The sequence below is a fragment of the Megascapheus bottae genome, chromosome 2, assembly GCF_031878675.1.
Source record: "Megascapheus bottae isolate mThoBot1 chromosome 2, mThoBot2.hap1, whole genome shotgun sequence".
NCBI classification, from domain to species: Eukaryota; Metazoa; Chordata; class Mammalia; order Rodentia; family Geomyidae; genus Megascapheus; species Megascapheus bottae.
In genome coordinates, this window is record NC_143510.1 from 12,608,427 (window position 1) to 12,627,845 (window position 19,419).

General features: G+C 46.2%; 1 protein-coding gene across 1 annotated transcript; it reads right to left on the reverse strand.

Annotated features, from left to right (window-relative positions):
* Positions 1-5,334: 5,334 nt before the first annotated feature.
* Klhl33 (kelch like family member 33) lies at positions 5,335-12,123 on the reverse strand. Its single transcript, XM_090354844.1, has 4 exons — positions 11,382-12,123; positions 6,812-7,736; positions 6,532-6,699; positions 5,335-5,887 (listed from the first exon to the last, which is right to left on the reverse strand). The coding sequence occupies exons 1-4, from the start codon at positions 12,121-12,123 to the stop codon at positions 5,335-5,337; spliced, it is 2,388 nt and encodes a 795-aa protein (XP_090210970.1).
* Between the last annotated feature and the right edge of the window lie 7,296 nt (positions 12,124-19,419).

The window sequence follows — 19,419 nt, forward strand, 5'->3', positions numbered from 1 at the left end:
CTTCCGGTTTTCTGGGGGGTTAATTGGAGATAAGAGTCTTATGGACTGTGGTACCTGAGCTGGCTTTGAACCACCACCCTCAGATCTCAGCCTCCTGTGTAGCTAAGATTACAGGTGTGAATCACCAGTGCCATTTAACATTGCAATAGCAGAAACTGTCTCAATTCCTGAGAATATTATTATCGAAAGTCCCAGTTTGGGGACCAATTATCTAGCCTATACTTTGGCCAGACTTGATTACAATAAGAGATGAGCAGTTTGGGCTTTATGGAATCCTTGAGTGAAAGAACATCTAGAGCAAATAAAAGATATCCCAATGGGGTCTCCCAGATTGGGAGAGACTGATGAGACCCCATTATACTAAGAAACACTAAGGTGAAGTGAGAAAGTCTGGTAAGGATGTGGTGGGGGGAGTTAGTGACATATGGGAAGCGGCCAACAATGGCAAAGGCGGGGATATCTCAAGGGAGTTTCCTTCATGGGGATCAAGGGGAGCAGGCAGCAGATTGACCCTTGGAAAAACACGGGATCTGGCGACTCCTGACCCTCTCCCATCCCAAGTCAAGGCACCAAATGTAAAGGTTGCCAAAGGGAAATCTCCATGCAGTTCCAAAGAAGAGGATTTATTGGGGGGGGAGGGAGGGGAGAGCAAACTGCAAGCCCAGATGTAAGGCGAGGGGGAAGGAAAAGAGAAAAAGAGGCAGGGGATTATATAAGGAAATGTGGGAGGTGGGACTACAGCGGATGTGGAAGTAACCTCAGAGCCTGGGATCCTTTGCTGACTCAGTTTGGTTATTACTGGTTTCAGACAGGTGAAGAGGAAGAGTGGAAGGGCTGTTTGCTCTCCTGGGCAGAACGAACACCAACCTCATCTTCAGATCTCAGCCTTCTGAGTAGCTAGGATTTGCAGGCATGAACCACTGGCTCCAGGCTGGATTCAAATCCTGATCTGAATCTCAGCCTGTTGAATAGCTAAGCTGATAGGAATGGGCATCCTGTTCATTCAGCTCATAGCAGGTCTTGTTTTCCTTATTTACAAGTTTTTAGAGAACCACTTACTTTTTTTTCTTCATAGGTAGCTGCACCCTGATTGTAGGTGAATGTGACTGAACTGCAATGCCCATTGAATATTCATTCAATAGTACCCAAATTGACCTGGCTCTGAGACCAAGAAGTGTCATCCCTTCCATCATTTGAAGTCCTTTTGGGAAGAGCCATATTAAAATTGCTCATTTTAGCTCGGTGCTGGTGGCTCATGCCTGTAATCCTAGCAACTCGAGAGGCCAAAATCTGAGGTTCAGAGTTTCAGCCAGACTGGGCAAGAAAGCCCATTAGATTCTTATCTGCCATTAACCACCAAAAATCTGGAGGGAGAGGTTTGGCTCAAGTGCTAGAAGGTCAGCCTTGAAAGAAAACAAATTAAGATGAGCATGAAGCCCTAAATTCAAGTCCCAATACACACACACACACACACACACACACACACACACACACACACACACAAATAAATAAATAAAAGGTAGCTCATTTCTGGCTTATTTTCTTTTTTTTTTTTTTTTTTTTTTTTTTTTTTTTTTTTTTTTTTTGCCAGTCCTGGGCTTGAGCTCAGGGCCTGAGCCCTGTCCTTGGACTTTCTCAAGGCTAGAGCTCTACCATTTGAGCCTCAGCACCACTTCCGGCTTTTCTATATATGTGGTACCAAGGAATCGAACCCGGGTCTTCATGCATGCTAGGCAAGCACTTTAACCACTAGGCCAAACTCCTGGCCCTGGCTTATTTTCTAGCACACCCATTTGCCTTCTACTTTGATTCAACAAACTAAGGAATTATCAAATGCAGAAGATGAATATCTGCATAAAATGTGTAAAACATACCTCCTTCTAAAGTATTTATGGTCTCACAGAGGACATAAGAAGAAGTCACAAAATTACAAGGCAAATAAAAAGTCCTGTACTTAGGAACAAAGTTTAAACTATGGGAGGGGAAAGAAAGTGATCTCTAGCAGCTCTCAGGACTGGGTGGACTTTGTACAGGGAGGGGCAGGCTAGGGGAGAAACCTTTTGGGGAACAGAAAGGGCTTCTTGATTTTACTTGGCTTTTTTCTTTTAAAAAAAAAACCCTACTTTAGGGGCAAAAAAAAAATAAAACAAAACAAAACAAAAAAAACCTACTTCAGTTACTTGAATAACTGTCTTTAGAGTTACAGTGGGTGTTTCTGTATAAGTATGGCCAATTTCATTTTCAAAATTTTGCTAACACATTAAGAAACATTCACTTCTATTTACTAAAAAATTAAGTTCACATATAATCTCAATAAAGTCTTCAAGTCCACTTTATGGTCTTGGTGGGGGGGGGGCGATGACAGTAATTATAAGTCTCAGGAAGCAGCCTTGTTCTTCTTATATAATAGCTTTATGTGAGAATGGTTTGTCCAGACTTAAAAATGAAGCATGGATCTGTGGCTCATGCCTGTAATTCTAGCTACTCAGGAGGCTGAGATCTGAGGATCATAGTTCCAAGCCAGGCAAAAAAATTTATGGAATTATTATCTCCAATTAACCTTCAAAAAGATAGAAGTAAAAGTGTGTTTCAAGTGGTAGAATGCCAGCTTTGAGTTTCAAAGCCAAGGGGGAATGTGAGGTGCTGATTCAAGCTCCAGTAGTACCAACAACAACAACAAAGAAGGGAATAAAAGAAAAACTTATCCATGTTTTTGTTCTTTTTTTTATTGTATTTTGTTGTCAGGGTAATGTATAGAGGAGTTATAGTTACATTTGTCAGGTAGTGGGTGTATAACTTCTTGAACATTGATGCCTCTTCTCATGTTTTTCTCCCACTTTCCTTCCCCTCAGTTTTACTTTTTTTTTTGCCAGTCCTGGGCTTGAGCTCAGGGCCTCAGCACTGTCCTTGGACTTTCTCAAGGCTCTACCACTTGAGCCTCAGCACCACTCTGGCTTTTTTCTATGTATGTGGTACCGAGGAATCGAACACGGGCCTTCGTGCAACTAGGCAAGCACTCTAGGCCAAACTCCCGGCCCCAGTTTTTACTCTTTTGATCAGACATTGTTGCTGCTGAGTATATCTTTGAACCCATTGCTAAAACTCCACCTGGGTCAAAGTCACACCCTCTTGGACACTGATTTATTCTTCGTGGCTCACCTTACAGTTGGCTCATGCCTGTAATCCTAGCTACTCAGTAAGCTGAGATCTGAGGATCATGGTTCAAAGCCAGCCCCGACAGAAAAGTCCCCCTGAGACTCCAATTAACTACTCAAAACTCAGAAGTGGAGCTGTGGCTCAATATTATAGTGCTAGCCTTGAGCAGAAAAAGCTCAGGGACAGTCCCTAACTCCTAAATTTAAGCCCCACAACCGGGGTGCGTGTGTGTGTGTGGGTTGGGGGGAGAACTACAAACTGCTAGGTCTGTCCAAAAGAACAGTCCCCTCTCCTTCCTCTTTGTGGTAGTGAGTAGCCTTACCAGAAATCACCTGCCTGAAACCAGAGGTTCCCCAGGCTCTGAGATCACTTCAGCATCTGCTGTGATCTCCCTCCCCCATCCTCCTCCTCACCTTTCCTTGTATAATTCCTCTCAACCACAAGTTCTCTCTCTTTCCTCTTCTTCCCTTTTTGTCTTCTCTCTCTGCACGCCTCCATCTGGTATGGACCAGCAGTTTGCTCTCCCTGCAATAAACTTTTCTGCTTGAACCACATGGAGGGCTTTCGATGAACCTTGCGCAACGAAGGCCCTCCAGAAGTGCCATCTCTGGAGCCAGGGGAGGGGACATCTTTAGGGTAAGAGCCAGTTTTCAAGTCATTTATTCAAGAAGTAGAAGGGAAAAGGAGAATGGCCACAGGTGATTATAGTCCCTGAGAAGCAGGTTATAGCAACAAGGGAAAGAAGATGGCAACTGAGAGAAGATGGCAACTGAAGCCCTATTACAAGGCATTTAATTTAATTTATTTGTTTGCTTCTTTTTTTGGGGGGGGGGGGGCTTGTCCTGGGGCTTCAACTGAGGGCCTAGGCATTGCCCCTGAGCTGCTGCTGCTGCTGCTCCTTCCTCCTTCCTCCTTCTTCTCCTCTTCTTTTTTTCTTCTTCTTTTTCTTCTTTTTCTTCTTCTTCTTCTTCTTCTTCTTCTTCTTCTTCTTCTTCTTCTTCTTCTTCTTCTTCCTCCTCTTCCTCTTCTTCCTCTTCTTCTTCTTCTTCTTCAGCTCAGGATCTGAGCACTGTTCATCTTTGGACTTTCTCAAGACTAGAGATCTACCACTTGAGCCACAGCACCATTTTTGGCTTTTTCTAAGTATGTGGTACTGAGGAATTGAACCATGGCTTCATGCATGCCTAGGCAAGCCATTCTACCACTGAGCCACATTCCCAGCCCTTGTTTGTTCATTTTTGTGCTGACACTGGGGCTTGCAGTCAAAGTCTGGGTTTTGTCCCTCAACGTTTTCTGCTCTACTGCTTGAGCAGCACCTCCAGTTCTGGCTCTTTGCTGGTTAATGAGACATGAGAATCTCATGGATTTATTCACACTTGTAATCCTAGCTTCTTGGGAGGCTGAGATCTGAGGATCGCGGTTCGAAGCCAGCCTGAGTAAAAACATCCCCATGAGACTCTTATCGCCAAGTAACCACTCAAAAATCAGAAGTGGCACTGTGGCTCAAGTGGTAGAGTGCTTGCCTAGCATGCAGAGAGCCTCAAGTTTGATTCCTCAGTACCACATACATAGAAAAAGCCAGAAGTGGTGTCTGTGGTTCAAATGGTAGGGCTCTCTAGCATTGAGGAAAGCCCAAGGACAGTGCTCAGGGCCTGAGTTCAAGCCCCAGGACTTGCAAAAAAAAAAAGTTTAAGGTTCACCTAGGTAGTTAAGTACAGTAAGATATTATCTCAACAACATTGGAAAATAATAACGGAAATGGATTTTAAAAACTCTAGAAGAAAAGGACTGACAAGAAGAAAGGGTTTTTCTGAATCTTCTCTGTATTTTAGTTCTCTCAGGCAGTTCTTCTTATACTTCTGGACCTCCCACCACAACTGTCTCATTTCTACTCCTGATAGCCTCAGTTTACCCAAAAGGAAGGAAAGAAGCCAGAAATAGATCGTGCATAATAGTGTATACATCTGTAACACTAGCACTCAGAGAGAACAAAGCAAGATGCTTTTTTTGATGGTTAACTGGAGATAAGAGGCTTACAGACTTTTGCTGCCCAGGCTTGGAACTATGATTCTCAGATCTCAGTCTCCTGATTAGTTCTGATCACAGTCACGAGTCACCAGCACCCAGCTCTTCTCTCGATACTTCTTATCCCTTCCTCCCCGCATTGGTATTCCTCATTCACCCAGCAGGCTTGGTCTGGTGCAGGGTAGGAATCAAGGCTAGGTGTTGCACTGTGGGCAGGGTGAGGATACAGGCAGGCATCTCGGCCCGTGGTCTTGGCAGAGTCCCCAGGCAGAGCCATCGGCCTAGACCAGGGCAGTAGGCATGGACAAGGTGGGAGAGGGCATAAGTACGGTGGCTGTAACCCCCCAACACCAGTAGCTCCCCCTGCAGTACAGCACTGGCAGCCCCCACGTGGGGGGAGGGCAGAGGTGCCAGGTGAGTCCACATACGAGTCTTTGGTTCATAGGCCTCAAAGCTCAGCAGATCTCCAGTCTCTCCTAGCCCACCTGCCACATACAACCGCCCACCCACCGCAGCCATGACATGGCCAGCCCGAGGTACCCCCATAGGGCTCAGAAGTGTCTCTTGCTTCTCCAGGTTGGGATCATAATGCAGCAGTGTGGCCAGGTATTGTCCAGTGTTGCTGCAGCCACCGCTCACATATATTCGGCCCTCTAAGATGGCAGCGGCGTGGGCAAAGCATGGCATTGGCAGCGCAGGGGCAGGCCTAGGAGAGGACAGATGGCAAGATCAGTAACTAGCAGCTTCTCCTGGTCTCTCTTAGTTGCTCAGACTGGCCTCCATTTTTTATTTTATTTTATTTTGTCATAGGGCTTGAACTCTAGGCCTGGGCACCATCCCTGAGCACTACTTCCGGTTTTATGGCGATTAATCAAAGATACATCTTACCAACATTTATGCCCTGGCTGGCTCTTAACTGTGATCCTCAGATCTCAGCCTCCTGAGTAGCTAGGATTATAGTTGTGAGTCACTGGTGCCTGAAGGGGTTTTTTTGGGGGGGCCTGTGTGTCACTACTGGGGCTTGAACTCATGGACTGGATGCTGTCCCTGAACTTTTCATTCAAGATTGGCACTCTACCAGTTGAGCCACCCCCTCCCCCCCATTTCTGGCTTTTGGGTTAATTGCAGGTAGTCTTATGGGCTTCCCCCCCTCCCTTGGACTGGCTTTGAGCCTAGACTCTCAGCTCTTAGCCTTTCTGAGTAGATAGGATTACAGACAAGAGCTATCCACTCTTGGCCTCAATCTTGAGGTCTTCCTGCCTCCGCCTCCTGAGTGCTGGGATTAACTCCAGCTTCAACTTTCTTTGTGCCCGAGTCTAGTTTCTCTCTGCTGCCCCTTTGCCGGCTTACCTCCACACGTTGAGCTCGGGGTTATAGGTCTCTACAGAGCTAAGAGCAACGCCATTGTCTCTTCCACCCAGGGCATAAAGTTGTCCATCTAATGCCACCAGAGGGAAAAAACTCCGCGCCTGACTCAGCGGTTCCATCTCTTCCCAGCCCTCTTGACTGGGGTCCCACCTGGACTTGGGGGGGGGGGTGGAGGAGGGGGGAAAGAGAGGTGGGAAGAATGAGTCTGGGAACCTGTGGTCGGCTGGATGAGCCATTTCTGTCCCCTGACAGTGGATCGTACCTGAGAGTGGAAGCCAGCGTGTTGGAGTGGCTGTAGAAGTCCTGGCCCCCGCACACATAGAGCTCACAGCCCGCTAGGCTGGCAGCGCCGTGCCGGAAGCGCCCCGGGGCGGGCAGAGGAGGCAGCCACCCCCAGTCCACAGAGCGTACCAGGCCTATGCCACAGCGGAAGGCCCGGGCCCACCACACCTTTCGAGAAGGCTGTCTTTGGGCCAGATCAGGAGTGAGCCCGTCTCCACCAATCACCACCAGGGCTCGATCCGGCTCCCTCCTCCGCTCCTGACCCGGGATCTCGGCCTCAACCATCAGCTGATGGAGCAGATCTGGGGACAGGGGCGAGGGCAGCCCCGCTGCTCGCACTTTCCGAAGCTCCCTGGTAGACATGCGGCCGAAGCGGACACAGCGCAGCAGGGCCTTGGCATCGGATTCCTGGGTCTCGGGATTGGCCGCCAGCCAACATCGTGCTGCCACAAAGGCCTCAAACTCTTCCTGCACGTGGAGCTCATCGCTGTCCAGAAGGTCAGCCAGGCAGACGGCTGGTAAAGAAGGGAAAGCGGGGCACAGAGCCACGGCTGGCAGGTGGGTGAGGAGGTAGTGACGGGCCTTGCCCCAGAGTCTTTCCAATCCAGGGGCTTCGGCCATGGCAAAGAGGGCCAGGCAGCGGGCAGGGTTGAGGTTTCGGGCCAAGGCTTTCTGACACAAATCCAGACAAGAGGGGCTTTGATACTGCAAGGCAGCTTGGGCAGCTCTTAACAGACCTGGCCAGCGAGCCCGGACAACCCCAGAGTAGGCAAAGGAGACGAGCAGGCGCAGGTCCTGGCTAGAGATGGTTTTTAGGGTCACCTCTGTGCCCTGGGACTCTCTCATCCCACTAAGGAGCATGGCCCTGAAGAACTCACTACCACAGGCTAGGGCTGCCCGGTGCACTGCAAGGAGAGGAGAAAGCAGAGGACTCTGTCACACAGACCCAGCCACCCAAGACCACAGGCCAAACTGTGGCATGCACTGCAGTAACACCGGGTTCTTGGTTTTTGTTTGGGGGCGGGTGTGCACATGCATGTGTGTGCATGTGTGTGCACCTTTCACTCGAGGCTGATGCTCTGCTACTTGAGCCACTGCACCACCTTGGTGGTGGAATGAAGGTAAGAGTCTCACAGTTTCCTGACTTGGATGACTTCGAACCTCAAGCCTCAGATCTCAGCCACCTGAGAAAGTAGGATTACAGGTATGCGTCACTGGTGCCCAGCTTGTTAAAATGCAGTTTTGAGGACTGAGAATGTAGCTTTGCGGTACAGTGTCTACCTAGCAGGTACAAGTCCTTGAGTTCTGTCTCCAGCCTCACAATAGATACATACATAGATACATTTATAGCTACCTACATACAGCTTTCAGGGCTCACCAGCAGGCTTTTGATCCAGTAAGTATGTCTGAATGGAAGTCCTAGAAATCTATATATTAAGATTTGTATTTTAAGACTTTATATATTAAGCCTGGCATTGGTAGCTCCTACCTGTAATTCTAGTTACTCTGGAGGCTGAGATCTTAGAATCCTGGTTCAAAGCCAGTATAAACAGGCAAATCCAAGTTTTTCTTTTTTTACCCCTCGTCCTGGGATTTGAACTCAGAGCCTGGGCATTGCCCTTGGACACTTTTCGCTCAAGGCTAGCACTCTGCCACTTGAGCCACAACACCACTTTCACCTTTTTCTGAGTATGTGGTACGGTGGAATTGAACCCAGGGCTTCGTGCATGGTAGGCAGGCACTCTACCACTAGGCTAGGCTCCTGATCCAATCCAAGTCTATAAAAGTCTATAAAATATAAAATTCAATGAACCAGCAAAAAGTCAAAAATGACTCATATAGTATAATGCCATCCTTGAGCAAAAAAAAAAAAAAACGAAGGAAGAGCAACCTGGCCCTGAATTCAAGTTTCAGTACCAGAATGCACAATAACAAAAATAAAAAGAAGGCTGGGAGTTTGGCCTAATGATAGAGTGCTTGCCCAGCATTCATGAAGACCTGGGTTCAATTCCTTAGTATCACATACGTAGGAAAAGCCGGAAATGGTCTCAAGTGGTAGAGTGCTGACCTTGAGGGAAAGGCCCAAGGGCAGTGCTCAGGCCCTGAGTTCAAGCTCCAGGACTGGCAAAAAACAAAAATAAAACATTTTTTTTTTTTGTCAGACATGGGGCTTGCATTCAGGGCCTGGCTGCTGTTCCTGAGATCTTTTGCTCAGGGCTAGTGCTCTACCACTTTGGGCCACAGCGCTACTTCCAGTTTTTGAGTGGTTAATTGGAGATAAGAGTCTCATGGAGACTTCTCTGCCCCAACTGGCTTTCAGTAGTGATCCTCAGATTTCAGCCTCCTGAGTAGCTAGGATTAACAGGCATAGACCACCACACTCAGCTTAGCGTAAACATCTTTTTAAAGCACATGCCAAATATGATGAGAAATTATCATTAATTTACATTAAACTTCAGCCCCAAGTAACAAGATGAAATAAATATAATGAAATACTAGCTAAGTGTAGGTAAAGAGTGTTTGAGTCTTGGAAATGAGTCTCATGGACTTTCTTGTCTGGGCTAGCTTCAAATCACAGTCCTCAGATCTTAACCTCCTAAGAAGCTAGGATTATAAGTATAAGCAATCGGTGCCCAGATCTTTATTTTGTAATATGTTTGAAACACTTCATAGTAAAATGAAAGAAAATGCTGCTAGAAGGCAGGTTACAGAGGCCAAACCACCAATGAGACTGGCTAGTTGTGATACATGTGGTTCTCTTCAAGGATAATTCATGGTGATTTACATTTTCATGCACTCACTAAGAAGTAAACAGCAGTGCTAATTTCTCATTATATATTTTCTGAGAAAATCTACATTCCTAGAAACAAGCTATACTCTGTCCCTAAGAGTTTAAGTAATGAATTCCAAGATATTGATGTGAATATATTTATTTTTATTTTTTATTTTTATTTTTTTGCCAGTCCTGGGCTTGAGCTCAGGGCCTGAGCACTGTCCTTGGACTTTCTCAAGGCTAGAGCTCTACCACTTGAGCCTCAGCACCACTTCCGGCTTTTTTCTATGTATGTGGTACCGAGGAATTGAACCCGGGTCTTCATGCATGCTAGGCAAGCACTTTAACCACTAGGCCAAACTCCCAGCCCCTGATGTGAATATATTTAAATCCCAAATTTTAGAAGAAGTGTATAATTATGAAATTTTGGTGTGAGAAAGGATTATTTCTCCATCTGGTGCAATGAGAAATGATCATGAAAACCTTTGGGATAGTATTTCTTCTGGAAATTCCAGAAGTTATTGATTCCCAGCCATTACTCTAATGAACAGTAACAGTAATATTTTGACTTTGAATATGTTTTTGTTTTGTTTGGATTTTCATTATTTTTGTTTTGTTTTGGTGCTCCTCGGGGCTTGAATGAACTCAGAATGTTGACCTCTTACTTAGCTTTTTCACTCAAGACAGTGCTGAGCAGAATTAAACCAAAGTGCCTGGACTCCTCGTTTTATTTATTTATTTATTTAGGCAGTACAGGGACTAAACCCAGGGCCTATCCTTTGCCTCTATATTACCTGAATTGCATCTAGATCTGGTAGCCTTCGATTCTGGCAGACTCTGTCATGAACTGCAAAACCTGCATGGAAGGTATTTGGGTAGAAGGACATACCAGAAGCTTTACAAATCATTGCTCTGCCTATTGCTACGTGCTGGATAGAAGATTCTAAGAGGAGCCTTTGATCAATCTGTTTGAGTCAATCACTTTCTGCTTGTTCTAATGCCATGGATTGTACCCTTATCTCAGCCAGCTGGCTGGAATTTCCAGTCACTGAGCAGGAAAATGCTCAGGGCCTGAAGGGTCAATTTAAATCTGTCAGGAGGGCCTAGGTAAACAACTCAACTGCGCATGTGCTGACAAAGTACCAAACTTTACCTCAGGGAATCCTGACTGAAACTAGTACTGGAGCACTGGGATGTAGCTCAGTGATATTGGTTGCTTAGTGTGAACAAATCCCTGGGCTCCATCCTCAGCACCACAACAAAACAAGCAAGCAGCTAGAGTACATGACATATTCCTGTGACCTTAACTATGCAGGAGGCTGAGATCTGAGGATTGCAGTTTGAAGCCAGTCCTGGCCAGAAAGTCCATGAGACTTTGATTGCCAATTACCCACCAAAAAGCCAGAAGTAAAGCTATTGACTCAAGTAGTAGAATGCTAATATTGAGCAAAAAAACTCAAGGGCAGGGGCCGGGAGTTTGGCCTAGTGGTAGAGTGCTTGTCTAGCTAGCATGCACAAAGACCCGGGTATGATTCCTCAGTACCACATACATAGATAAGCCAGAAGTGGTACCTGACTCAAGGGGCCATGAGTTCAAGCCCCAGGACTGGCAAAAACAAAACTAGAAACAAAACAAAACACTCCACAAGCAAAAAACAAACAACCAAACCAAACCAAAAACCCTGCTATGGCGCAGATCAAGCCGTCTACTGTTGGCACACAGTATGCCAGTGGCATGAGCATCTGCAGACATGTATCGAGCACCCCACAGACTCACCCCACAGCCGGTAGCCTTCAGCCTCCAGCTCCAGGTCACACCCAACACCATCTCGATACAGGAGTTCAATGGTGTGCAGATTCTCCCTCTGCTCCTCTGCCTGGCTCAGCTTCTTCACCTCTTCCAGGGCCTTTTCAGACTGGGCTGCAGCCTTCACTCGGGGAGCTCCTAGGGCCTCCGCTGCAGCCAGCACTTCATTCCATGAGGCAGGGCCTAGAATTCCTTCGTAGGCAAAGCTCACCATTGCCTCCCAGGCCCCCCGGGTCACATCCAGGCTGAAGCAAGGCTGTGGACCTCTGGCGTGCTGCAGCCTGTCTCGGAAGAAGCTACTGACTGCAGCCATGATCACCAGATGCACCCCATATACACGTCCCCCAACAGACACTTCTTGATCTAGCAAGAGCCTCTGCTCCCGCAGCCACAGGGCTTCGGCAAAGAACTGGCTGGCATGCTTCTCACTGTACAGCTCCTCAGGCTGAGCTGCGTCTCCATCTTCCTCTTCCTCTTCCTCCTCCTCCTTCTCCTCCAGGGTCAGAGCTGGAAAGGGAAGGGTACCTGGGGCCAGGGGTCTGGGGCCAGGCTGTTCCAGAGGAAAGGGAAGCAAACCAAGATCCTCAGCAGGGGATGGAGGCCAGGAGGGGGCTCTTCGAGTAGGCAAAGGGAGTCTAAGGCTATCCTTCTGCCCCGGAAGAGAGGCTCGCTCCAAGTCAGACAGAGGATGTGTTGCCTGGGGAATGCTCATGGCCATCATTTGCTGGTTTACTGCAAGTGAGTAGACAAGGTATCTTAGCTGTGCCCAGAAAGGCCAAAGAACCCTCTTCTACTCAGAAGTCCGATCCTCTTTTCTGTGCCATCTTCCTATCTCCACCTCAAGGCTGGAGTAATACGCACTATTGAATGCCACCTGTCAGGGCATCTAAGAACTATGGGTACTACAGACCCAGTACTCAGGATTGAATCCCTCCCACTCTCTCCTCCTTGTAGTCTCTCTCACCAGACGCCAGCCTTCTGCTCACTCTCTCCCTCGAGTGCCTGCTGTTGTCTGGGACTGCTGTGTACAAAGGGAACGCGTGGTATCTCATCAGTGCTCCCCCACTCCTGTCTAATTATAGCTGGCTTGGAGGACTAAACACCAGGCTGTGAGTGAAGAATGATGACACCCAATCCCCTGGGCCCCGTCCTGGGATGACCCCCTTTTCTATCTGTAGGTCACAAGGGGGTGCTGAGTGAGGGGAATTTGGAAGCCAAGGAGAATTCGGGCATTGGGTAGAGTGAGCTAGGCTGAAAGGCCTGGGCGGTTGTAGTGATGGTGGGTGGTGATGATAAGATCTGGAAAGTCTAGACTATGCTGAGCTGGGCAAAAAGAGGAAAATGTGTTTGGAATGAGCCCTGGGCTTTGCCTGTTGATTTTTTGGTGCACAGTAAAGCTGGGACCTTAGGCAAATGATACTGAAGAGAGTGAAATACAAACAGCCCAGCCCAGTCCACAAAAGGCAGAAGAGAGGTACTTAGTGAAAAGTTACAGACTTAGGGGAGTCACCTGGCAGGGCATTCTCCCTGTCTTTAAGTGAAAACATAAACCACAACTCTGAGTCTTCACAAGCCTAAACTTGAGCCTCTGGCCTGAGGACTAACCAGTGATTTGTCCTCAGTGGTTGATGTCCCTGCAGTGGGACCCAGAGTTTGGGACTAGTTGGTTTGGAGGCACATAGGTATTCTTGCTTTAGGTAGAACATCAATAGCAACTTCTTTGCTAGCAATCATACTTGTTTGTTTGTTTGTTTTCTTGCCAGTCCTGGGGCTTAAACTCAGGGCCTGGGCACTGTCCTTGAGTACTTTTGCTCACTCTGCCACTTGAGCCACAGCACTACTTCTGGCTTTTTCTGTGTATGTGGTACCATGGACTCAAACTCAGGGCTTCATGCATGGTAGGCAAGCACTCTATCATTAGGCCACACTCCCGGGCCCTCATACTTCCTTTCTTATCTTGAGATTTATGCCTGGATGAAGCCCATAAAACAACAAAATCACATTAAAAGGAACTTCAGGTGTCATCCTTGGAAAAGGATTAAGGGAGATAGACCACTTTTATTTTGCCTATTTTATTTTTATTATTTCTATTTCTTAAGGTGGAACTCATGTTCTTGAGCTCACTAAGTTTGCTTGCTTGCTCACAGCTGGTGCTCTACCACTTGAACCATACCTCTGGCCTTGATTTTAATGCATTAACTTTTTAATTGGTTTGTTTATATGTCTATGGGAAGGTAAAGCAGGGGCAGAGAAATGGAGGGACAACAGTTGAGCAAATACAGCAATGGTATTCATTAGACACTATGTTGAAAATGAGCTATTTAACTTGTGAGTGGAGACAGGAGGGGAAAAGTGAGTGAGAGCAAGGGAAAGAGTGATACTGCCCAAAAAGAAATGGACTATACCAGACATGTAATTGTAACCCCTCTGTCACTTTTATAATGGTAAAAAATGTCTAAATTGAAGAATTAAGACCATTTGCATTTACAGTTATTATCCAGAGCTATGGACTTGTGTCTACCATTTGTTTGTTTTTTTAAGTTGTCTTTTTTTTTTACTCATTTCTTCCTCTCATTCATCTTTATGGTTTTATTTGTTTTTGCTTCTCCTTTGTGTATCTATTCTTCTAGAGGGAATTATATTTTCACCGGCTCTTGGGATGGTATTATCTTTTTTTTCACTCTAAACTGGAAGGATTATACCCATAGTGCCTTTATAATGCTTTCTTTGTAGGATCTTTATTTCTCCTTCAGTTCTGTGGATATAGTAATCTTGCTTAGCAGTTATTTTCTCTCTGTGCTCAAAATATATCATTATATTCTTTCTTTGCTTATAAGGTTCCTGCTGAGAAATATGCTGGCAATCTAATGGGGCTGTCCTTAAATGTGACTTTACACTTTTGTCTGACAGATTTTAAAATTCTTTGTTCAGTATTTAAAAAATTAATTGTACAATGTAAGAGGTTTCATTTGACATTTCCATAATGAAATGCACATTATGTACTTTGATCATAGTTACCATCTTGATTACTCTTTATTATCTTCCCTTCCCTCTTTTCATGTCTTTTTCTCCCTACCTCCAGATTCCACATATGGGGAAAAAAACATTCGTCTTTGTGAGACTGGCTTATTGCACTTAACATGATGATCTTAAGTTCCATTCATTTTCCTAAAAGCAGCATAATTTCATTCTCCTTATACTTGAATAAAATCCCATTGTTTATATCAAAAAAAAAAAAAGCCATTTGGCCATTGCAGGGGCTGGGATTTTGGCCTAGTGTAGAGTGCTTGCCTAACATGCACCAAGAGCCAAGTTCAATTCCTTGGTTGAATGAATTTCCATCCCATCCCTCCATCCCTTAATGGGCAAAACCTCAAGGCTGGCTCTCTACCACTTAAGCCACAGCGCACTTGTAGCTTTTTGATAGTTTGTTGGCGATAAGAGTCTCATGGAGCCAGCCCGACACTGGTGGTTCACAGCTGTGATCCTAGCTGCTCAGGAGGCTGAGATCTAAGGATCATAGTTGAAAGTCAGCTTGGGCATGACAGTCTATGAGACTCTTATCTCCAATTAACCACCAGAAAACTGGAGGTGACGCTGTCGTTCAAAGTGGTAGAGAGCTAGCCTTGAGCTGAAGAGCTTAGGGACAGCACCCAGGCCCAGAGTTCAAGCCCCACGACTGAGGGGTAAAAAAAATGTCTTATGGACTTCTCAGCCCAGGCCAGGATGGTTTCAAACTTTTACCCTCAGATCTCAACTCCATCAGTTCCTGGTCAGTACTCCTTTTTTTTCATTTTTAAATTATTAGAAAGGTGATATACAGGGGTTAGTTAGGTAAACTCAGATAAAGAGTATATTATTTTTTTTTGTCAGTCCTGAGGCTAGAACTTAAGGCCTAGGCACTGTCCTTGAGCTTTCTCAAGGCTAGCACTCTACCACTTGAGCCACAGCACTGGCTTTTTCTGTGAATATGGTACTAAGGAATTGAACCCAGAACTATGTGCATGCTAAGCAAGCACTTTACGACTAGGCCAATAGTACGTTTTGGGGGGACAGGGTCACCCCTTCCAGTTTTTCTCCTCCTACCCCTACCCACAAGTGGTATCATTCATTTCCAGTATTCTGTCAAGTGAGTACCACCACTGTATTCATTCACCCTTTGTCCTTTCCATTTCTGTACTAGCACTCCTTTTATGGGAAGAGGCTGGGAAGAGAGAGCTATAAGGTGGAGGGAGGTCATATTATGAGATAGGAGAGCAAGGAGCTGGAGCAGTCACCCCTTTTCTACTCATATTTCTTCTGCCTTTCCTTTGTCACCCATGGTATTTCATGTTCACATCTTATTCTTCCTGACCCTCCTCTCTCTCTCTGTCTGTCTCTCTCTGTCTGTCTGTCTGTCTGTCTGTCTCTCTGTCTCTCTCTCTGTCTCTCTGTCTCTCTCTCTCTCTGTCTCTCTGTCTCTCTCTCTCTCTCTCTGTCTCTCTCTCTCTCTCTCTCTCTCTCTCTCTCTCTCTCTCTCTCTGTATGTGTGTGTCAGTCATGGGGCTTGAACTCTGGGTCTGGGCCGATATCCCTGAGCTCTACAGCTCAAGGCTACTGCCCTACCCCTTGAACCACAGCACCATTTCCAGTTTTCTAGTGCTTAACTGGAGCTAAGAGTCTCATGGACTTTCATGCCTGAGTTGGCTTTGAACCTCAGTCTTCAGATCTCAGCCTCCTGAATAGCTAGAATTATAGGCATGAGCCATCAGCACCCAGTTTCTCCTCCCTTTATCAACTACCTGTGGAGGACTCTGCACACACACCCTAGTCAAGAAACCGCTGGCTTCTTGGGTACGAAAGTGAGACAAGGGAAGCTGGTTGAGAAATATATTAAAGGCGATGAATGCTTCAGAATATCATTACGTCTTGGAGCAAGAGACCTTCTTATCACAGAGAGGTCTCAACAATTAGTGTTTGACTTCTAATCCTATATGTTTACAAACTGACCCAGACTAGTCATGCACCCTGTAAGTTCCTGGGCTGTGTAGTTTATAATATTCCCTTATTTTTTCTAGCTTAACCTAAGTCACTGGCTCTAACCTAGGTGAGGGAATAAGGAACCTGGCTAAGTGATGGGAAGCCAAGAGATCCTCTTCCAAACCCCATTTCCTCAGTTTGTTATTTTTGTTGTTGTTTGTTTTGTTGGGGAGAGGGTTGGTCATGGGACTTGAACTCTGGGTCTGGGCACTGTCCCTGAGCTCTTCAGCTCAAGGCTACTGCCTTACCCCTTGAACCACAGCACCATTTCCAGTTTTCTGGAGGTTAATTGGAGATAAGAGTCTCCTAGACCTTAGTGCCTGGCTTTGAACCGATATCCTCAGATCTCAGCTCTCAGCCTGCTGAGTAGCTAGGATTAGAGGCATGAGCCACCGCACCCGGCTTCCTCTCTTCTTTCATACAGAAAACATTTTATTTTGCCAGTCTTGGGGCTTGAACTCAGGGCCTGAGCACTGGCCTTGGGCTTTTTCACTTGAGCCACAGCACTACTTCCAGCTTTTTCTATGTATGTGGTACTGAGGAATTGAACCCAGGTCTTTGTGCATGCTAGGCAAGCACTAGGCCAGACTCCCAGCCCCAGAAAACATTTTCTTGGACAATATGGTCCCAGTGTGGTGTGACTGAGAGGACAGTGTTTCAGGTATGTTTTCTACATTCTTCCCCTCAGCCACTGGGGTCCTGGCTAGAATTAATATTTCTGAAGACCTCAAGATGAAAAGCCTGTCTGGGCAAGGGGCACACTCACTGCACCCTTTTCATTTGTACATTTGTTCCCAGGGTCCTGCCACAGCTATCCCCAGAGGAACAGTCCTTGACACCACATCCACTACTCATTCTGCCATCTTTGCTCAAGTTTTATCTCCCCGCTCTGTCCAGAACAACCAGGAGCCCTGGCTTCTGTTCCCCAAGTGATGAAACAAGCAAGAGTAATCTACAAGCACAGCTAGCTTCCCACCCGCGTCTCTCTTCATGAACTGTCATGGTGATCTTTGTCCAAGTTGGTCCCACCTCCTTGCATACACTTTGACGCTGGTGGTACCTAAACAGCGCCTGCTGATGACAATGACATTCTTTCCCTTAAGGAATGTGCATTCTCCATCTCATTGCCAGGCTCCCGTATGGTAAGAGATGCTTCAGGAGACAGAAGTGACATGGTGCAGAAAAAATGAGAGCTTTCTGGAGCCAGAATGCCTGTGTGGCTGGGATTTCAGCAGTTGTCAAAAGCAACTTCTATGCTTCTATGGGCTTTCTAATTACTACCAGGTAAGTGGAACAAAGGACAAGATTGGAGAGATGAGTCCACTGTCAGATAAAGAACAGATGCTTAAAGCCATCAATGGCTTAGGTGGATTCATGGGAGGGGTTAAACCTGTTCAATAATGTAGTTAAGCCAGATGCCTGAAGGATTAGATCGAGTAGTAGAATACCAGGTGAGCAAGCCCAGCGGGTGTGAGGTCCTGAGCCAAGCCCTAGTACTGGGGAAAAAATGATAGGTAAAGATTTATTATGGCACAGGGGCTGGGAGTTTGGCCTAGTGGTAGAGTGCTTGCCTAGCATGCACGAAGACCGGCTTTGAGCCTCAAGTGGTAGAGCTCTAGCCTTGAGAAAGTCCAAGGACAAGAACTCAAGCCCAGGACTGGTAAAAAAAAAAAAAAAATTACTATGTCCTGAAATTTCTGGGAAAGCCATGTGAAAATCTGTAAATCTGTGTGGAATGCACAGATTTCTATTGGTCTGCCCTCATTTTCAGGCCATAAGCTTGGGGTCTGACTTCAGCTCCCTGATATCTGCTAGAATTTTTAGCCACCATGTTCTCTGCCCTTTCCTGATTTGTTTCAGGCTCCAAAATCTTCCAGGTTAGTTGTTATCTTAACAAGAGGCTTGGGGAAGACTATAAGAACGCAGGAGTATCCCAGGACTACACACAAATATACACACACACACACACACACACACACACTGAGAAAAGACAAAAGAAAACCCAGTTCTCTGTATCCAGGATTTAGATGAGGATTTAGGGAGATGGAGAGGACAGTGGTTGGTTAAGAGATAATCCACATGTGCTGGATCCACAGAAAACTGGAGATTGAACCTGGGAAAGGGAAAGTCTGAGGGGGGGGAGGATGAAATGAAAAGGGAGAGAGGGAGAAGGGGGAGGGGAAATTGACAGAGAAATTGAAAGAGGAAGAAAGGAAATCGAAAGAGGAAAGGAAGGAAGAGAGGGGGAAAGGAAGGAAGCAAGGAAGGAAGGAAGGAAGGAAAAAGAGGAAGAAAGGTGAACAGAAGAGGGAGGATGGACAGAAGAGGGATGAATGACGGATCCAAGTCCAAACAACAATATTCAGTCTGCCTATAAAGCAAGGAAAGAATGGAGGGAGCTGCACTTGCTCTACAGTTCTGTCATTCCCACATTCCCAGGGGCTCTGCCATATCTCCTCCTTCCTTCCTTTCTTCTTTCCTTCCTTCCTCCCTCTCTTCCTTCCTTACCTTTTCCTTTCTTTCTTTTCTTCTTTCTCCCTTTTCTTTCTCTTCTTGCCTTCTCTCTTTCTTTTGCTCTTTCTTCCTTCTCTCTCTTCTTGCCTTCTCCTTTTTTCTTTCCTTCTTTTCTCTCTTTTGCTCTCTTCCCCCCTCTCTCTTCCTTCCCCCCCTCTCTCTCCCTCTCCCTCTCCTTCCTTCTTTCTTACTTTCTCTTTTTTGGTTCTGGTCCTAATTCAGGGCCTAGTGCTGTCCCTGAGTTTTCTTTGCTCTAGGCTGGTGTTCTACCACTTGAGCAGTCAGCCCTGCTTCCAGCTATTTGGTGATTAACTGGGGATAAGAGTCTCACAAACTTTCTTGACTGAGCCAACTGGACTGAGATTCTCAGATCTCATCCTACTGAATAGCTAGGATTATAGATAGGTGTAAGCCATTTGTTCTTTTATCCTTTTCTTCCCATAGCTTCTTCAACTCTTTCTTTTGGGCTTCCCAC